At 37.0% G+C, this 18035-nt stretch overlaps 1 protein-coding gene across 5 annotated transcripts in view; it reads right to left on the bottom strand.

Annotated features, from left to right (window-relative positions):
- Positions 1-2127: 2127 nt before the first annotated feature.
- LOC148067008 (adhesion G protein-coupled receptor B1-like) overlaps positions 2128-18035 on the bottom strand; it is a 112250-nt gene continuing 96342 nt past the window's right edge. For 3 of the 5 annotated variants that reach the window (XM_087805457.1, XM_087805458.1, XM_087805460.1), the window contains 8 exons: positions 14287-14385; positions 11589-11760; positions 11281-11376; positions 11165-11204; positions 9132-9781; positions 7489-7524; positions 7166-7324; positions 2128-3227 (listed from right to left, as the gene is read on the bottom strand). In XM_087805457.1, the coding sequence (XP_087661583.1) occupies positions 3033-3227; positions 7166-7324; positions 7489-7524; positions 9132-9781; positions 11165-11204; positions 11281-11376; positions 11589-11760; positions 14287-14385 (1447 nt within the window). In that variant the 3' untranslated portion in view covers positions 2128-3032. The remainder of the gene's footprint in view (positions 3228-7165; positions 7325-7488; positions 7525-9131; positions 9782-11164; positions 11205-11280; positions 11377-11588; positions 11761-14286; positions 14386-18035) is intronic. The other 2 variants (XM_087805459.1, XM_087805461.1) reach the window with 2 other exon arrangements.

Here is an 18035-nt window from a genome sequence, read left to right as displayed (position 1 = left end):
TGACTGACTCTGTGTGATCTGATTAAATTAACAAATAAAACCACAACGACAAAAAACATTTACAGTACTGAAACCGGATTCAACTCTCTGCATGCACCAGGAGAAGTAGGAAGATCCATCGCAGGGACAACAAGATTTTTCCCTTTGGATTAAATCTGTTTGCAAGAATAGAACATTTTCAGTGCCTACGATGGTTTGCCTGCATCCTGCATACAATCCTTTCCCTCAGAGTCAATTCCCCTTTTTTAACCTAATGCAACTGAGATTATTCTTGAGTTGGCAACAGGGTGTACAAGCCGATGCTATCCAACCTGTCCAAACCCCTTCAGACTAATGCTGAGAATGCAAAGGCAGTTTTTCGATGGTTCTGCCTGCATTGCAAAAAGGTATTGTACTGAAAAAGAAGCAGAGACCATAAAGAGACCATATATATGTCACATATATTCATAAAACCTTACCTCCAGATTTTGTGTCTTGGTTCTAAAACATCTGAAAATATCACAATATGACTGGCAACTACAAAAATCAAATAAGGGAAATGAGCTGAGCTGAGGTGTGAACTGATCCTTAATCTACCCCTTTATTACATTAAATCCTAAAAACGTTTGCGGTTTCAATTTTCAAGCGGGACCAAGAGGCTCAATAGGTAAACCACCATTTTTGTTCTCTGGAGAGGTTTTGTTGTTTTGATGACCCTCTTAAAGGGAATTGGTTGAGACCTCTTACAATGTCTCCAGGTTAAAATTATTAAGGATATAAAGCTCATCGAGAAAGCATCTGTATTTTGTTATTCGGTGAGAAAACAAAGAAAATATGTGATGCCATGAAATAATTTTGCTATTTTATTTATTTAGTCTAGCGTTTCAACCAATTACAACACAAAAGTGTCGACAAAGAGAAAAGTAACAATGAACTAAAAGTTCACACGGAATCTCTGTTTGTCTGCAGCCTCATTTGTCCAGCTCCACACTGATAAAAAATGTATTCAGGATCTAATTAATATTACATACAGTACAAAAATAGAAAACAACTATGACAGTGCATACATCCGCCAAGGAACTTTACACGACTTCATAAAAACACTATACAATCAAATTAACAAAACAACAACCATTTGATAATTGTGAAGGCTTAATGTAAAATGGAGGCCCAGCAGGACTGTGAATCCAATCATTGGTGTGTTGTTATTTTATTAAAAACATTTTTTTTACTTCTTAAAAAAGTTCTGAACTGAGGAGGGAGCATGAACAGCCACAGTTAGAAGTCAAACAAGAGAATGATGATTCCTTTTTAACATCTCTAAATCCTGATGGCACTTAGGAAACCACCAAAATTGAATAATCTATCACGTTTTATAGCAACATTTGCATCAAAGTCCCTAAATGATGTCCAGAATTGTATTTTGCTGACAAATAGACAGATACACACTGACCGATCGATACACACCGAAAATATTATAAGCGATTTTAAACTCCTTGGCAGAGGTAACTTTAGTCTGAAAGGTCTAGCTATATGGGCGTTCTTTGTAAAAAAAAACAAAAAAAAACGTCATGATCCTTTTAGTGAACATCAAATCTCATATATTTAGTATTAGTCTGAATTTCACTGACTCAAGGAAACTAAAATATATAGAGCACCTAAAATGGACCACAATATGTTCCAATATGTGATTGTTATCACAAGTCTCATTTTAGCAGGATCACTGTAGGGTATAGCTAAAATAACCTCTTCTGTTTTTGGAATGGACAATGAAATATGCAATATATACAAACATGATTGTAAAGCTGGTTCAATATCTGTTTTTGTTTTACAGGAAATAAAGCAAGGTATGGGAAAATGTGTGCCTTAGCATGTGCACATCACTCCCCTAGAGCATTTCATTGTACTGTCCAAACACCAAATTGAAAATTTGGAAAACAAATAGTTTGTTGAGGATTCATCTAAATGAATTATTTAATCAAATGATTTAAGGACTTTCCATGACACATGATGGGCCACAGTCACCGGGGCCAATCCCAGCTGGGATATCCTTTGACTGGACAAGTCTATTACTAGACAAACATTCACAAAAGAAACTTGAGGGCATGGCTTTTGAATTTTGAACCAAGAAACCGGTTAACAAATAAGTGGTCATTAGGTAGACATGATTTTATTATAAATAAGACACATTCATGTTGTGCTCTGACTGTACAAGAAACAGAAAGATGCGGTCGAATATCAAGCACACTGGATTGGCTTAACAGGATTTAAATTCAGGGATTGACAGATCACAATGATGGATTTTAAACAAGTACAGATGGGATCAGTGACGAGCAATGATATAAAAAAACACACTGATAACATTGTTGAACAAGAGTCATTATCAGAATATTAATATTATTCATACTCTTATTTGAAGCGGAGTAGGAAAGATATTTATAGGCTAAATTTTATTCTGTAGAACTCTGTTGAATAATTACATTGCTGTACATCAGGACTTCAGACAAGCCTTGTGCTTCTGTGTAGTCATCTCACAGGATCGGAAACTTCACTGTCCATTGGTCAGTCACTATTATTATTCTTTACACACACAACAACACACACTAACAGAACTATTGGCATTGGCACACAGTTCATAGTCCATGTATGATCTACATTAGTCCCATACACATAATTCTAAGGGTCTCTGAAATGTAAATGAGGGTTTTTTTTCCTATGATATTTTCAGTCCTTCGTGTATCATTCCTTCCACAAACGACGCAGAGGCAGGTCAGGCAAAGATTCAGAGATTAGGAAAATAGAGCGAAACAGTGATGAGGCACGGAGACACTTTAACAATTGGCTTTTGTCTTTATCTTGTTCCCCAGATTCCCAGTGCTGCAGAAACTTCACATTCAGCTACACTGTTAGCCATTTGTAATTCCCAGCCATCGGGGCCAAGGGTGTTGGACAAAAATGCAGTCAAAGATTATTCTCTGATCAATGATCCGTGCTAGTCGTGTGTCCTGCTGTATGTTTGAGAAGCGTTGGGACTAAACAGTAGCCCGCCCTGCTTACACCTCTGTCTGGAGGTCCATGATCTCTTGGCCAACCAGAGGAATTGTGGCGCCACTTTTCTCCCACTCCACAGTTTGCATCTCCAGTGGTGACGCCCCCACAGTCTCTGGGTCCTTTCTCACCCAAGATGGGGGAGAGTTTGTCTTCTTAATGCCTTCCCACACTCTCCTACTGGGAGTCTGTTGTTTTTCCTGCGGAGAAGAGATGGCTTGAGTTGTAAGTTGTCGCCTTATCACATGATTGTTGTAATGTTTTATCATTTCATGCAATGTCATTGCTAGATATTTAGATTAGACATGCAAATAATTTAGTGCAGAAACTCTCAAAACAGATCAGCCAATAAATGAAATACAAAAAATATTTCATTGTTGGAAGACAATGTCGGAGCTTCAACAACAATGGCTTTGCTGTTTGTTTTATTTGGTGTTTTTTTGGTGTTGTAGTGTTAAGTGTTCACTTGGTGATGTATTTAATCATTTTTGAGAGACTTATTTTTCTGACTGAATTAATAGTTATTTTAGGGTAGTGACGCTGTAACTTCTACAATGCCGCAAACTTAAACGTATACAAAAAACATTGATCCAAAAATACATTCCTAGAGAATTAAAAACTGATGATGAAAACATGAGATTGAATAATGGTATGTAGTCTTAAATTATATTATAATGATGCATTGACTGACTGTCCCTTTTTAAATGTTTTGTAAATGTTATAATAACAATAGCATGTATTATAGCACAATTAGCATGAATCCAAAAGCAGCAATGAAAAAGTGATGATGAGTTCTCTACTCTGTTCCAGGTATCGCACTCAGTGTATTAAATCATTCAAACTATTTCCCTGGGAAACCAAGAAACAATCGGTTGTAAGCAGCTGATTAGCAACACGGTTTCACTTGAATCTAATTTTGAGTGTTTGCAAGAGGACTTCAGCATCATACGCCTACGCAAACATTTTGTGTCGCATCATGAGGCATAAGATTTGACCACAGGTCTGTCACAATCTTTCTTTCCGCACAACTACTGGTAAAACTTTGGCTCGAAGCATTTTCTCTAGGATTCATTGGAAATAATAAAAAAAAAAATTTAATACAGTTCTTTCAGTTCGTCACATTTTTTTATGCTCCCAGCATGCAACAAACCAAGTGATTTACATCTTCATTGGAGACGTGATTATATGCAGCAGTGGTGGCTACAAAACTTCAGTGCAAGAAAAGTCCTCACATGGTGACATTTCTTTTAGGTGGGGCTCTTACCTCCTTAACATAAACATGATAATAAAACACCTGATATTCCAAACCAAGTGAGCTGCTGCTGTCCATTCAGTGCTATAGGAAAATTATTTATAACCTTTCTATGCACCAGGACATAAGATATAATCTCTACCAACTTATCATTATCACACACAAAGACACTGCAAAACATTTTAAAATAAATAAAAAGGAAAAGAAGATCTTGTCATTAGCGTGGATCGAACCTGTGTCCTTAGGTATATTAGATGAAGTGAGCTGATCAATCGGGTGTAACATGTCGAGTGTGAACATTTACTGTAATGTATTGTTACCATAGTGGTCACTTTTTCCAGCGCCTAAAATCATACTTAGAGATGGCACTTCTCCCTCACTTTTTAGGCGATGTGTGATTGGCTGAGTGACATAGACGTGATGTTACCGATGGGCTAATCTTAACACGACCACCCAACAAATCCCAGATAGACAGGATATGACTAATGACGGCACAAACCAATCAATCAATGTGAAGAATTCTAAAGAACATACAGAATCATCACTGTTGACGATTATTTTCAAACTAAAAAAGAATAAGTAATAATAAATGAAATGAAATATAAAAAAGATTAGAAAATAAAAAACACCCCAATCGTATTTGTGCTACTTATGTGTTAAAGGATGTTTCAGTCAATGTTTTCATGTCGGTGTTATTGGTTGTTACATTGATAACTAACATGTACGTGTCCACAACAAGCCTGCATCATATCCGTGGCCTCTGATCTCCAAAGGTTAATCCCCACGGTAACATTTGCAAACCCCTATCCTTATGTAAGCCTCCTTATGGTTAGAAAAAAAGTACAAATAGCAAGAAAATGCCTGTAAAATCACTTTTTTGCATTTAATTTTCGAGAGTAGATGGCTACTGATCTCAGGACCCATTAAACATCTTCAGCGACGATGTTAATCTTGTGATTTGTTGTGGGGTGGAATAATGTTAATTACTTAAGTAATAAGTTACTCACTTTGTTATGTTGATATCATATTTACATGCTTAAGACTTGATTGTGTGTTAGGAATCCTATCGAAAAATCTTTGTGAGAACAAGCTGCCTTTAAATAGTGCGGAAAAGACAGTGACGGACTCTGACAGACCGGACATCAAATCTAATTTCTCATCTAATATCTAATGTAATTTTGTGTAATCCAACTGTTGGCTTCATTCATTAATTCATGTAATGACAAGGGAATCAGCTGTTTTGATCCGATGCTCTGTGTTTGTGTGTATGTGTTTGAAGAACAAATGCTCCTGTTTTTGTTCTTATTTTTATTTATATTTTTATGAATAATTGCTGTATTGCTGTGTCTAATTGGAAAAAAAACAATTATTAATAAATGAAGTTCTACCTAACCTAACCTGTATATGTTGTCTTTATTGTGACTGCCTTTCACTTCCTTCTTTGAAAGACTGGTCCATGTGTCGTGTAGAGCCCAGATATTATGTGTCAATATAGAGTAATGATATCTCTAAACTACTTCCTACCGGCTTGTATGACGCCATAACGTTCAGCTTTAATGTTCAGTGTTGACAACTGTCACAAAGCGCCCTCTTAATAAAAGCCAATCAAATAGGAAACCACACAATAATTAAAGGGGTTCAATGTATTGTTATCTACAATATTTTTGGGAGTCATGTTCAACAAGATTTCACTCACATCTCGACCGTGTTGGCCAGGCTGACGGTCTGCCCGTCAGTGCGTCATTAGGCAACGCGAAAGGTCATTTTTAGCGTCAGCATACGAAGGCGAAGTCCATTTGCAAAGAGTCGAAATGAATGAGGTGATGGTAGCGAGTCTATGTTGCATTAACTTTACTGTATGGAATTATCTCGAAAGCAGTGCTGAATAGAGAAAATATAGTTGAAACTTGAAGAGATGAGCCCAGATGTATATGAATATGACTTCTGAAGGGGGACAAAGAATGAAGGTAGAAAAGAAAATTACTTGTGAGATTAGGGTTGGGTATGGAAAATAGTCTTCGGACGGGCATAATTAAAAATAAATGTTGTCATAGAAACAGAGAGGGGGTTAAGTAGAGTAAAGTTGTCAGGGATAAACAGAAGATAGTGAGGTATAGTGTGAGGAAGAAAGAGAAAATGGGTTTAATAGTTGGATAAAATAGGATAAGGTGAGTAGGATAAAATAAACATTTGACAATAAAAAAAATATTGTAAGACAAGAGATGAAGAAAGTTCAGAATAATAGAAAGATTTGATGAAGTCTGAAGTCTGGAGAGCACAGATCAGAGGAATATGAACAGAAACCAAACAGTCTGTAGACACCAGATGGGACAAAGAAAAAAACGGAGGGATAAAAAATTACAAAATTATAAAATTATATCAAATGATTAGTGAACAGATGACCTAAGGTGAACAAAAAAGGGAAAGAAACAAAGACACATGGATGGGTAAGATGAAATAAGGGGGGAAGTTATGGAGAAAGAAGAATTATATAATGATTATGAATTTTATTAAGGATGTGTAAATAATGATCATGCAAAGTATAACAGGGAAAAACAAAGATGAAGAGTCATCTTGCAAATATATTGAGATGGGAATATGTAGGAAGAGAAGATGTATGTCTTCCACACAAGAGTAAACATAGTGGTCGACATGTTTAGGTGAGGTTTTAGAAATAGGATAGTTTATATGATTTCATAATTTGGACTTTTCATCCTTTGGGCATGAGATTCTAATAGGTGCATTAGTATATATATATATATTTTTAATTTTACATGATATTTATTCATTAAATAACTTATGAGTCATGCTTTATTAGGAAGGTTGTCTATTTATGCATCAACTTCTATTGGGGAGTAGGAGGGGGAAAGCAGTAAAGGTCTTTACACAGAGGTTGGTCTTGTCGCTGCAGGTGGACGAACTGCTCCATCGTTTGGGTGTTTTGGTGTCAACAGGTGGAGCCTCGCTACCTTTGTCAGCACTTTGAATCTTCTTGCTCAGGTCCTGAAACATGTCCTGGTGACGTTTCCGGGTGTGCATTATCTTCTATACAGGGACGTGGCACATAATGGACAAAGTAAACAGCAAAGTCCACGATCAGTTTCACCGGCTCCTCTCTAATCTTAGGCCAATCTTTCAATCAGAGAATAATGGCAAGAGCTAGAGAACAGAGCCGAGGAGCTCCTTAAGCATCAAGAGACTAAAATTACCTCAAAGTCAAGCTCTGCATATCGTGATTTTCTTCTCTGAGGGAGGATGAAAAAGAGAGAGAGTAAAGTCGTGCCTTGATACTGTGTGGGATGAGCAGACAGATGCTGGAGGTGTTAACAGTGACCAAGGTGTGTGAGTGGTTTGTGTTTGTGTGTGTTTCCTCTCTTGCTGCTCCCCCTGTTGGCTCAAGTTTGCTGTTAACAGATTGTGACCGAAAGACCTTTCTGCGGTTTGTCACCTAGGGCCTGAATATGACCTTCAGGCTGTCCTGTTGCCATGGCAGCTGTCACATAATGAACCATGAATTAGGCATGTTTTGCCTCATAGTGGGTAAATGCCAGCTGGAACACATCCCTGCTGCCACATCAGCTTATCAAGATAATGTTGCAGAGTGTCTTAAAGGAAGCTAGTCATACAAATTAAAGGGGTAATACATTCACCTATTACATATTTGAGAGGTGCATGGAGATTTATGTTGATATTGTTTGCGGATACATTTCTGGAGTGAAGCACTTCATTGGTGCGTAAACTCTTCATAGTGAAAAGCAATCTAAATTTAATTTATAATGTACTGAAAAAAGACGACTACACGTTTTAAGGTTTTTGTCAATCACACAGAAATGCAAATTCTCAACAAGTCTTAAGGGAGGCTGCTCATTAAATGCTACTGGACCTCAGTGGACAATATGACAACTTTGGTATCTTAATTATGGTGTAAGTCTGAGGCTATACTGCCATAATAAAAACATTTGCTGACCAATAATAGAAAATATTTGATCAGTTTCATCAAATTATTGTAACGCAATAGGGTCATCTTTTCTTCTCAGCTCTGCATAAATTGGATTTTTGGCTCATAAGGATCTAGATTGTCTATTAATCTTTTTCTTTCAGAATACACCTTTGAACAGAATAAACCAATTGCCTCATTAGAGAGAACATTATGCTTCAAGGAAACATTAAAATGACATGTCTTGTTTGAGTAATTATTTGTTATGTTTACTTAATTTGAAATACATCAAACATATGATACTGTACTCTTAGATTATGTGTGTGGGCAACAAATACCAGTGATAAAGCTTCAGTCACAGCTCAGTAATATTTTCTTATAAACCGTTATCCAGGTGACACCTTCTCATAAAGGATAAGCTACCATGACTTTGAAAACTGGCCAATCACGAGATTTTTAGGGTGTTACAAATGAATAAAATATAACCATGATGTTGTGACAGAAAAAAAGTTGAGATGGTGCAAACAGAATTGACTCGAGGGGACGTGTGATGACTCAGGGATGATTTGGTGATGAGTCAGCATTGAATCATTTTTTTGTGTGTGTTTTTTTTTTTAATAAAAAAAGAGCAGATCAGCAATACCTTGGTTAGGCTTTGTGAGTAAGTCGCAATTAAAGTAAAAGTTGCATTATTATATTGTTATTGTTATATTATTCTCTTATGTTATAATTTAGCACACCAAGTTTTATTCAAGTCTTAATAATAATAATAATAATAACAGCATTCTTCAACTCACCAGGGTGATGTTCCGGTTCTATGTCTAGTAGGCTGTTGTTCCATGCAAGTTTGAACTTAAGAATGGGTTATTGAGATAAGGCAATGGGAATGCAGCGGTAACTGAGTGAAGTTCTCACCTCCAGCGAGCTCATAGAAAGAGTGGAAATCATCTCACTCTTCGACGTCCCGTTCCGGTCGGCCACCTCGCCCATGGTGGCCACCTGCGAGTCTCTGGGCACATTCTGGAGGTTGTGTGAAGGTGAATCTCTCTCGGAGCAGGACACACTGACCTGTTCGGCGAGCAGACTCTTCAGGCCGAAGCTGGGCAAGGGTTCAACGTTGGCAGGGTTGGCCAGGTGGATGAGTCTTGTCTGAGGAACCTGCTCCATGGAAGGGTTGTACTTCGCCGTTTGCTCCTCCTTGCTGTCAGCGAGCTTCTGTGTGCCGGCGCTGTTAGCAGGGAGAACCAAATACCCTAAACCTTTGCTCGTCCCTTCGGAGCTGCTACCCTCTCCATTTCCCCTCGGGATCTCTCGGTCCAGCTGCTTGAAGAGCTCACCATCACATATGTAAATGGATTTGGCTCCTGGCAGCTCAGTGCTTATTCCTTTGGTTGCACCCTTTTCCCTGCGCAAGGTCATAGTGTGGCTTGTGTGGTCATCTATATTCTGGAGGTGGACCTTGGCCATGCTTGCTGGCAGCGTGTTGAAATTTGATCCCTTTTGAAGAGTGAGAGCAGCTGAAGATGGCATCTCTGCAACTTGGAGTGAGGACCGCTTCCCTGTTCCTACGAGAATCAACAACGAGATTAAGAAAAATGTAGACTTTAGAAAACATTTATCTTTTGCAATGAGGTTCCTTATGGTAAGTACCCTACTCTGTGAAGTGAGCAGTTTTTCATCTCACTGTACCTACAATATACAGCAGCTTTTACGTACTACGCACACAAAAGCCAAACTGAAAGACACACAATTAAGAATAAATACCAAACAATCATGTCCATCGAACACACTGCATGAGTTTTGGTGGAAAAATGCTTTTCATTAGTGATGGGTTGATGAAGCTTCATGAAGCAGTGTCAAGTTGTTAAGAGTCAGTAGGTGGCGCCATCAGTTTAAAAGAATGTGATGTTTCATTAGAACCGTTGTTCAAAACAAAGGAAAACAGTGCATACGACTAGTGGGCTCTGAAAGAAATGACACTGCTTCATGAAGCTTCATCAGACCATCACTACTTTTCGTCAAATAACAGAGCAGAGCGAAGCCCACTGAGGTGTCTGGATGATAAATAATGGAATCAAATAATGTTCAATTTGATTATGTTTTCACTTAAAGGTTGCTTTGGTTTATTTCAATATTATGCTCAATTGGTCTGATTTTGTAGTTGGTTCTATTACACTTTATTTTGTTGATGCAACCTTACTATGTGCTAATGGGTTAATAATGGCTGTAAAAAACCTTAATTTGATTGGTGCCGATTCTTTTACAACTTTGTGTAACAAGGGGGTCTGAGTAGGAGCCACATGCTACGTTTTTGATGGCGACGGATGTTTATAAGCCTTTCCCTGCTAACATTCTACAATGGGCAACACCTGCTTTTTTAGCAGCAGTTACTCTGTATGTGAGAGAACAGTTTATTCCCACAGTCAGTCGTCCGGTTTTTTCAGACGCACCCACCATTTTGACGCTGTGAATAATTGACCATCGTGGAGCTATTGCGCACAGAGGCTGTTGCAAGAATTCATCAAATTGACTTTTAAGAAAATAACTTAACATACATTATATTTCCTGCATTTGTCGCCGCATTAACTACTACATTTTTGTTTGATTTGGCTGTTGCTCCTAAGCTTTGGAACAATCTTCCTCTCTCTTTGCGCTTGATGGAGTCTACTGACTCCTTTAAGAAACATCTTAAGACGTTTCTATTTGTTCAGGCTTTTCCTTGATTTTCTGGAACTCCTGTGTTGTTCTCAGTATTATCTTGATCTTTAAAGTATGTACTTTTTTTAGTATTGTTTTGATTGTTAAAGCGCTTTGTGACCCTGGTCTGGAAAAGCGCTATATAAATAAATATTACTTACTTACTTACATATGAGATTAACTTCACAACGATGTTATCTCACTGCATGTAACCTTAACAAAACCCCCATGAATCTGTTCGGTGTGCTCACCTGATCGGCACGCCATATCCACATCCTTTTCAAAATCCGTCTGTAAACCAAAAAGGAAGAACCTCTGTGCACCTGCTTCATAATACAACGTTTGTACTTGATATAGAGAAACAAACCATGAGTTGAGCGTGGCCGTTTTGAAATGATCCTCCAGAATCACCGTTTGTATCCTCCTGACGCTCCACGACTCGACATTTAACTGCTTCCTGAACCTGCAAATAATTTAACGTTAACAACACTGGAAAATATCCAGCAAGCATTAGTTAAGTAAATGCCTTTAGATGATCGACAGGCAACAGTAACTGAAATAACATTTAGGGAGTAAACAACATCTGACACTACAGCAGTGGACGACCACTCTCTCATATGCATGTGTGTGGGTGTGCGCTTGTGTTTGTGCGTGTGTGCGCTCATGTATGGTTACCTCGCGTCGCAGGATGCAGTGCACCATGACAATGACAAATCCTTCCAAAGAGTCAAAGACTGCAAAGAGGATCTGGAAGAGAGCTGAACGCCGGTCGGTGATGGCGAGCACAGCTGACATCCACGTTAGTGCAAGGAGCGGCAAGACCACACAGGAGCTCCACAATGATGCCCTGCAGGAGAAGAGCACGAGTCTTGTACAGAATTACAAAGATGAAAACAGGTCTGATCACCTTATAATGTATGCTCTATATTTACATCTTCCACTTATGGATCATCTACGAAGCCTCCAGCAAAATGTGGAATCTAAAGCTGCATTTAGAGTTAGTGTTCTAAATGTGTCTGTGAATCACGTTCATTCGATCACATGCATGTGTTTTGAAAGAGATGGTTCACTCAAACAACGAAGCAGGGACTCAGTTAGCAGGAGAATGTGGCTGAAACAGACTGAAACAAACAGTTGATGTAGAGCGGAAGAGGACAGTTGACATAGATGGAGAAGTCCTAGGATTGTTTTTACAGTAGACCATCTACTGGGAAATAAGTATGTACTTCTGTTAATCAAATATATATGTTTATTTTTGTTAGTTATTAACAATTGATATGTTGTATTATAATCAAGTTAAAAGCAAGGTCAACTTTGTTAGGATAAGACTATATTCATCCTCTTGTGAGGATAATCAGGGCCTAACAGTGCGTACAAGGAATGTATAAGTGATGCAGATGATGGCAGGTTACATATGTGGGAGTATCATTATATAACAAGCTGTTTCACTGTCGCAAACAAGATCATCAGTGAGAGGGAAAAATCACCAAAATGAAATGAACAAAAGAGAACCGATCACCATGCTGTTTGGTTTATAATTCATCATACTTCACATAATAGGTAACAATGTCTTCCCTAATCGTCTAATATTTGAGTATTCATTCTTTAGATTACAAGTAACAGACTAATCGTCTACAGTATATGAAAAAAAAGTTAAATAAAAAAACACAGCTCCCTGATCTGTCCAGTTTTTGTGTCCATGTGTTTTGTGTCTACCAATGGAAGTGCTTTATAACAACTGGATGTAATAAGTTTTTTTTTCAACTTCACTGCCAGTATTTTGAAAAATGAATAGACATGTTGAGTGTTTTTTCTCTCCGTCTGAACATTTTGACAAAGGTTACCCATAATAAACCAATATACATAATTACACAACAATATACAAATCAAATGCTGAATTGCTTAAAAAATATATGTTTAATTGTTCTCATTTTAAGTAGTGTAGCTGTAATGTATTTGTTCAAACTTTGAAAAATTTCAACAATCACTTAAAAAGTAAGTTTTATGCGTGGATATGACGTCATTAATCCTGCCATTCAGCAAAAGCTAAACAAGGCCATTAATAGCAGGAAAAAAACTGCATAACTAGCAGAACTTACCAACTACTCTAACTGTTTGCCAACAGTATGCAAGAATATCTGAACAAATAAGGAGATGGGAAGGGTCGAGCATTTTAAATGGATTCCATAAGATTCCAAAACGACGCATGTGTACAGCAGGCCCATGAAGGGAAGTAGGCACAACAAAAGTGAGCAGTGAAGAATTCAAATGAACCAAACATTTTGAAAGCTTCAGCCTGATGCTGGTGCCATTCCTTTCAGCAGTTGCTATCATGAAGGTTTGAATAAAAGAGGTCTCTAAAAGAGGTCCAGCACTACACTGCAACAAAACATTCATGGCCTGAATGTAACGCTTATGACAGTTTGTTGCTCTCATTACAAAATTTTGCATATAAAATGCAAACCACTTTAATTATGTGCCCTTGTGAGTGCAAACAATTTATCAGTTCCGTGTCGATATCGCAGCAACTTTGCCATAGTTAGAAGAAAGATCTAAAATGGTTAGGAGCTACCAGAGCCTAGGCACCTTTAAATATTCGTTTACATTTGATTTCAAGTCTGTTTCTAAAATTATTTGAAAGTAAGACTTTGCTATAAGTATCCTTTTCTTATTGGAAGCTGCATTGAGTGAGCTTCTCAACTTATCTGTGACTCTTTCAGAGGGTTTTTGTATTGTTATCAATTATATTTTTTAACTAAAGACACATCTTCATTTTCATAAACTCAACAATCATTGCAGTGCCATTTTATATTTTTTATATATATTTTCCTTTTACCACTGCATACATTAGGCACATAAGCATGACGTCCACGTCCGTTTATTTATTTATATTATATAAAACATATTTTTACAAATTATTGATTGTTAAACACATGATAATCAATCCGACAATTTCATGAACATAATCATGATTAAATAATTTGTTTTTACCACCCTTATTTATAGTACATATAACAATTATTTAAGATTTCAATTCCCTTCTGACTCCTTAGGTAAGTTCACGTTAAATGTCACATTAATTGTTATGGTGCTGCGAGAGGTTTTCACAACCGGCTTATTTTGGTAAATGTAATAATAATGTTGAAAAGAAACATTAACATGTCCGGAATCTTATATTTATAATTGTAAAAATGCATATCTCTGCAATATATTTAGACATATATTCTCAAGAACATTCTCCCTCATGGAGATAATTAGAAAAAAAAATGTATATGACATCAGGAGAAAACAAATAGGGGGAAGGGAGGGTAGTGCAGTAGAGAAAAAGACCAGAAGTAAGAGGATTTGAGGAAAAACAATTAGCGGGACTAACATGGCGTTACTGGTAGCTGTGGTGGAAACGTCAGCCGAAGAGATTACTCCGCACTTGGCACATTTGAGCGTCATATTGTACAGCGGCACTGTCATCTGACTGCAAAGTCAAATTAACACGCTGTAACAAAAACATACAGATACAAATGCACCTGCACAGAGACTTGTACACAAGTCACACCAAAAGTGGGGGTTCTCACACAATCTCTCTCTCTCAGGGTCTGTGGAAGGGAGCTGCCCTTAAAATGTGATGCCACTGTCTGTTTACTGTTTATTTTTGGTCATTCCTTTCAGATGATGGTTTTGCCATTATTTTCCACGTATCCATTAGTATTCCAGTGCTGAAGGGAAAACATTTAATTTTAGTGTGATTTCAGCCTGTCTGCCTAAACCAGCTAAAGAAAAGGGGAGATGTGTCTTTTCACAATTAGCTAATGCAGCAATGTATTTCTTGATATTAGCCAGTTGTGTGTATACATATATATATATGTATATATATATATATATATACAGTATATATACAATTTAGTCAGCTGAAGAATGCAAGAATGTTTTGCATTGGACCCTTCATCACTGGGTTGCTTATTGATTTATTTTGATTACCTCTTGGGTGATTTCTCATCTTGGCCACTTAATATAAAAACAACACATTTATGGAGCAGAAATTAATGACCTTTTTAATAGGAAATAAGTGCATGCTAAACTACAAAGTAAGCAATAGACATATTTTAAGTCATGTATCTTTGGACTTTGGAAAGAGATGAGAAGTGCTGTTGAAATGGCGAATACATTAAACTTCTTTCTTCTCCTTTATAAATCCAACTTCAAGTCATACTCATGCACCGACGACAAGTGGAGCATTCTGGTATTTTAAAGAACAAAGGGGACACTCTTTTAAAGATGGAGTAGGTTGATTGTAAGTCACACAATGAAAACGTGGTAAGTTAGGTCTAGTGGGCGACAGTACGGTTTCATAATAGAAAAGGCTACAACTTGGGGCTGATTATGACAGGGGTTCTTAACCATTAAAATAGTATGTGAGGAGCCGGACCATGAAGGCTCAAAGGAACAACAGAGCATCAGAAGTTCAGTAAAAGCAAGAGAATTGTTGTAACTGATGTAGCAGAGCATGTTCCTACACTTAATTCTATCTGTGATGTCACTCGTCGGTTACTAACCATGTCAGCCATGCCCTTTTCAAGCCAAAAAAGGTGACCTGTGTGCCAATAGTGACACTTGTGTTATAGACCACAGGAGATTTGATCCAGGTGTTAAGGACATGTGTTATTGTGATCTTTCTGCAGCCAGCTTCAATGGAAACTTAAAAAACTCTGGCTTCACTTTTTATACTTAGTCACAGCACATGAAACACAGATCCAATTCTGTTCAACTATTTCATCATCATGCGATGGCAGAACCACAGCAGCTAGACAACTAAACAAACCAAAACTGTCCAAGGATGCTGCTACATGTGGATGAGTAAATGACAGAGGATGTTATCAATGCATTTAAAGCATGTTGGAGGGGCCTTTCCTTCCCATCTTAAAACCAATACATCGAAACATACACCTACTGCCTTACCTAGAGACATCCACAACCATTTCAATAAAAGAAAACTTTTTTTTCAAAAATAAAGTTGATCACAGTTATGGACTGGTACAGTCATGGCAAAGAGACAAAAATGCAAGAACATTTGTAACAGGTTTTCCTTGGTAATTAACAGATTTTTGGTGGAAAGATTAAATGGTCTCCTTTGAAGCTTTCACTACATCTGTGGCGCCCAAAAATGTGTTAAAATTGTTAATGCAGTAAGATTTTATTTCCTTCGTAATGAAATAACTGATAAGGATTCATTCAAATGATTGTCTTACATTAACTTCTTTAGCGATAAATACATACATGAAATATAAGAACAGTTACATGTTTTCATTCAATTGATACTGAGTTCCACATCTACACTCATTAATCTGCCTGAACATTGTTATATGGTTACTTGATGTTCCTTCTCTGTCTGGTTTGCTCTTCATAAGGTGTATATCTGAAAAACATTTAAATATGTCCGTGAAGGTTCTTATTCATCCAGGTCATGGTTACCCAAGAGGTTCAAAAGCGAGTCAGCTGGACGTCTTCCTAGAAACTCTACACAGTCCAGTTGTCTCGCTTTTGAACCTCTTGAATAACATTATATATATAACTGTAAAATTATATTTCCGGCTCTGTACATTAGCAACGTAGTTTGTGTCACTACTTATTACAATAGTTCCTATACAAAAAACTTTTTTTTTTTCGTGCTTTCTACCTTACGTAATACTCTTGAAGCCCTTTTATAAATTACACTACACTGTAGGGCTGGCACTTCTGTTTGCTTTTGTTGAAGTTTATATATTGTATTTAGCTGTAAGTTTTTAATTTAAAATCATATTTTAAAATGGCATTCACTATGGGTAACATATTGAGAATCTCATTGCTCAGGGAATCTGTTCCAACAGTGCACATGAAAACAAACACCTTAAATGACTAATAAGATAGTATAATAACTACAATAAAAACTTCTACTTCTCCAAAACATTTTCCCCTCTTATTTGTGTAGATTTCAGAATGCTATGTTTATCATGTCAAATGCATTTGTAAAATCCAAAATCACATGATTTGTGTTTTATTACAGCTTCTGCATTCTACAGAACTATTAATTATTATTGTAACCATTATCTTAACACTTAAAAGGATTGTGAAACAGTTTTAACCTCCCTTCTGTTAGCAAAGCTCGCTGTTTTTAATGACAAAACAGATGTGTTAGTCAATGTTTCGCAAATATTATTTTGTTCAATCTCAGGTTTAATCCTTTAATGTACACTCTCCTTTCCCCCTTTCATGACACATCGATTCTAATGTTCTGCTCCTTACAATCCTGTTTGTACACTTTTTTTAGAACAGTTTTTCCAGTTTATGTTAAATACTAAATGCCTTTTTGATTTCCTTTTTCTCTTCAATCATGGGTTTGTTGTTGAATATTTCATCATTTCTTTGAGACAATTCAGTTTCTTTATTTTATTAAGAAGTTATTTATATATATATATATTTTTTATTTATTACATTCACATTGAATGCCTAAAGTGATACAGGGTTTCGTTTGATATCTTTTTATATACAGGACGGAAGTATGTAACGTAGTTTATTCAAAACACTTTCCTGCTTTAGCATTATTCCTTCTACTGTTTAAGCACCATGGTCCCTCTGGAAATAAGGCACCAAGACAACAAAGGATTGAAATAATAATAACGATTTCAGATACAAAAGAGGCAGGCGGTTTTAATCGAGAAGGAAACGGTTGTGGTTGGGTTTTTTTCATTGAATAGCAGATTGTATTGGTAGGGCCTTACGACTTCTGATGTTTTCCTGATTTAGGAGCCCTGAGTGAGAGAGAGGGGGAGGTTGTCCATACTCAAACTGTACATCTCAAAAAGAATGGGTGCAGATAGCATTGAAGACAATAAACATTTTTTTAAACAAAAATAAAATAAACAAACGAAAAAAGAAAAAATTCAATATAACATGACCGTCAATGGAGACAAAACGGGCGGCCAAGTAGACGGGAGCAGGTGTAGTCAGGAGTCCATCTCACTGCCCTGATTTATTCTCGGGTGCTTTGTTAGTTAAGCATCTAGTTAATCTGATCGGAGAAAAAATAATATATCATGTAGGACCAGATATGGTACAAACAGTAGTATAATGCCAAACCAACTAAAAGAA

Source organism: Callionymus lyra, chromosome 13 (genome assembly GCF_982586985.1).
Source record: "Callionymus lyra chromosome 13, fCalLyr1.hap1.1, whole genome shotgun sequence".
NCBI lineage: Eukaryota > Metazoa > Chordata > Actinopteri > Syngnathiformes > Callionymidae > Callionymus > Callionymus lyra.
This window is presented reverse-complemented; position numbering and strand designations above follow the sequence as displayed.